General features: G+C 32.9%; 1 protein-coding gene across 1 annotated transcript; it reads left to right on the top strand.

Moving 5' to 3' along the window:
- Window positions 1–2,979: 2,979 nt before the first annotated feature.
- Window positions 2,980–3,784, top strand: LOC129571671 (UPF0587 protein CG4646). Its single transcript, XM_055451486.1, has 3 exons — window positions 2,980–3,346; window positions 3,424–3,516; window positions 3,595–3,784. The coding sequence occupies exons 1-3, from the start codon at window positions 3,094–3,096 to the stop codon at window positions 3,738–3,740; spliced, it is 492 nt and encodes a 163-aa protein (XP_055307461.1). The 5' UTR covers window positions 2,980–3,093; the 3' UTR covers window positions 3,741–3,784.

Below are 3,784 nucleotides of genomic sequence, written 5' to 3' on the forward strand. Positions count from 1 at the left end.
ATCATCCATTCATCGTCCATTCATCATCCATTCATCATCCATTCATCATCCATTCATCGTCCATTCATCATCCATTCATCGTCCATTCATCGTCCATTCATCATCCATTCTCCATCCATCCATTCATATGTTGAATGGATGGATAAATCAATGGATGAATGGATGGATGGACAATTTTGTGGACTTATGACCGCTAGCCGAGTCCCCCAAGAACAGTAATATGTTGCAAATATGAAGAACAGTCATCGTGTTAAAATAAATTAATTTACGGTCCAAAAAAATGGTCCAAAGAATCTTAAAATTTCCTTAGGAAAATAAAACAACTACAGTAGCCTACATTCCATGTAGTGCTAATAAGAATTATCATAATGTTCCTGCTCCAGTCTGTGACCTATATACCTATATATTGTTTTACAATAAATTGTACATAAATCAAAAGATCAGGTTTTCCATGACTCTTGGAGTCATTTTCCTGCAAAACTAATTATTTAGCCAGTCTTTTGGCGGTGTAAATAAAATAAAAAATAGGTTAGAAATGGTCATTTTAAGCACGGAAACACGGACCCCGAAATTTTAATTTTTAATTTCAAACTGCAAATGGGAATCAGCTAGTTTTGAGCCCAATGCAATTTTAAGCTATTATGAACATATACCTTACTATGATAAATCAGTTTGGACCACCCTATTAAATATATCAAGTCGTGAAGAACAGGACGAAGTGAGACGAAGTGAAGCGAAGCTCTGTGGTCTTAATTATATACTGTCAAAGATGCATAGGTTATTTTGAGGGTGGTTCACGTAAACCGCATATGCCACGTTGTAGAGGGATTCAAAATGACACAATTTCGGTGGTCGAACAAACACGGGCTCAGAAGTTAGACCCACTCTTAAACTTCAAAATTTTGTATGGGTAGACCCACCCAGATCTGGTGGCTATAATTCTCAATCTCTCTTTTGAGCGAGAATGAGATCACTTGGGCGTGTCATATGAGTGATATGAACCTTTTCAAATATTGAATTCATAAGAAAAATATCGTTATAAAGCGTAAGTTAATGAAGCTACAATTCATGTTTCGTTTTTAAGAAACAAAGTTTTATGCTCACCGAACCATTTGTTTCGGACAGTTTAGTATGATTTTTGGAAAGTTGAGTACGATTTTTGTATTTTTTTAGTACGATTTTTGGAAATTTGCGTACAATTTTCGGAAAGTTTAGTACGATTTTCGGAAAGTTGAGTACGATTTTAGTTTTACCCATACTTATTTAATTGGTTTTAGCACAAGTGCAAATAGTGTTGAACGGAGAATTACTGAATATTTTTAAAGGAATAGATTAAATCCATGTATGGAGAGAGTAGTCAATTTAATACAAATATAGCCATTTGAACGATGTAACATAAAGTAAATATATAAAAGAATATTTATATCAAATAAACCACTTCTGGCGAAGAAACGCTGTATGGTGCAGTATTCTCATTATTATTATAATGATAATAATAATAATAATGATACAAAATACAAATACGGTGATTTCATTTTCAAGCAAGTATCGGACCATAATGATCTCGACGTCACCATTGACCAGAAGCTCAACTTTGTCAAGCATATAGAATAATATAAAAAAATTAAAATCCGTTCAGTGGCTCAAAAGTTATGGCTAAATTCCGAATTGCCCTCTTAAATTGGCGCACAAAATCGAATCGGAAATAGCGCCTTTCTTATATATTTTACTTTTCCTACACAACGTGTCAAGGGAAAGTATAGGAATTGGTCCCGAAAACTTTTTTCGCAAAATTAGCTTAGATCATCATAAAAACTCATGAAACGCGTAGAAAACCACTTTTTGAGACACTTTTCCGTTCGTGTGCCGTCGTTGTCGTCGTTGTCGTTGTCGTCGTTGGTGTTTGTTAACACGATAACTCAAAAAATAATTGAGATAATCAAAATCTGGAAATGCCAAAAGTTTTGTATTTGAAAAACTTAGTTTAAGTTCGAAGATGAGCCATTTTCGATTTGATCCTGGGGTACTTGCCCTAAGAAAAACCTCAAAAAATTGACACTTTTGTATGGGAGGTACCTTTAAATCGACTCCGATTGGCCTCAAACTTTCTGGGAATCCATTTTTTGAGAGAAAAATAATATTCTGAAATTTTGAAACCAATCGGAATCGATTTACGGGTACCTCCCATACAAATTTTCTGAAATTTTGACTAAAATTACCGATTTTTGGATAAAAAATGAAACCTCAGAAAGTTTAAAGCCAATGAGAATCGATTAACGGGTACCTCCCATACAAAATTGTCGAAGTTTTAGTTAAAGTGACCGATTTTTCACTTTATTTTTATTATTATATTTTCACTGCCTGTATTTAATTATTTTCAAGAAAATTCACAAAAAATAACCAAAAGTACCTACAGACAACGCAGGACAACGGTACGGAAAAGTTCGGGATTACCAATGTAATTCTTTTTATTTTTAATGAAGAAAAACCGAACAGTCGAAAAAGCAAATATTCGCTCCGTCAGAGAAACAACTTTGCGTTCAACATGATTAAAATGGGAGGACTAAATTTGGGAAATCCTAATTTTCTGCCAATTTCAGGGAAATTGTGGAAAATCTTCACAAATATTAGTCCAATTTGGATTTGATTCACAAAACACAATTTTTTATCATGAATGAGCGAATAATTTCGAACATTATATTTAGCAAAGTTATTCTACAAAGATAGAGCTAACATTTTGCTAAAGACCTGAAATTGATACCTCTTACTCAGTTCGGGTTATAGACCATGAAACGTCTGGGTCTCCCGTTACCCGCTAACAACACAAGTGTATGTTTTTTCTACCAACATTCAAGTTTTGAAATTCAAATCAATTTTTGTTGTTATATCCTGTCACATACATTTAGTAATGACAATGAATATATGTTTTCAACTATGAAGTTGGCTATGAATCCCACAACTATGTGGCGTTTTGAATGTCACAACTTTTTTTGATAATTTTTTTTTCTGCACTGAATATCATAACACATCAGTATCAGTACTTTCCAGAGTTGAAATCATTTTCTTAACTAATTGTTCAGAAATCTTATTAAAATGGTTAAAATTGGTCTCCAAATACGTGCCACGTTAGAAAATATTGACGAAATAAAAACAAACCATCCAAACTATTCATTTTTTTTTAAATTGAAATGTTCGAACTGTGGCGAACAATCAGAGAAGTGGCATGATTTAACTGAAAATGAAAAACAACACGAAAATTCACGCAATCCAAATGGTTTCAACTTTTTTATGAAATGTAAATTATGTTCTCGTGAAAATTCTATTGATATTATCGAAGGAACAAATGGTACAGTAGAGTGTTTTTCAAATTTGGAAAAGAAAAAGCTAAAATATTTTGTAATTAATTATTTCATCATATCTTAGACGCATACACAGCAGACGATTCCGGCAAATTCAAAGTAGTAGTTTGTCTTGATTGTCGTGGTGTGGAGCCTGTGGACTTTTCGCCAAAAGCTGGTTGGTATTTCTTTTATTTTGCAGATACATTTACTATAAAATTTGGAATTTATTTCTATAAATTTATTCTCTTTAAAGGCTGGTTAGTCAAGGCAGCTGACAATGGGCAAGCATTTGAAGATGTAGACTTATCGGAAGACGATTGGGTTGAATATGACAACAAAAATAAAGTCTCTATTGGCATTTACGAATTCGAATCAAATTTCATTAAACTAAAAAAATAAAAGTTATTTTACTGGATATTTTATACATCCAATTATTGCGAAAA

Source organism: Sitodiplosis mosellana, unplaced genomic scaffold (genome assembly GCF_009176505.1).
Source record: "Sitodiplosis mosellana isolate CC-2019 unplaced genomic scaffold, AAFC_SMos_1.0 Smas_scaffold_3106, whole genome shotgun sequence".
NCBI classification, from domain to species: Eukaryota; Metazoa; Arthropoda; class Insecta; order Diptera; family Cecidomyiidae; genus Sitodiplosis; species Sitodiplosis mosellana.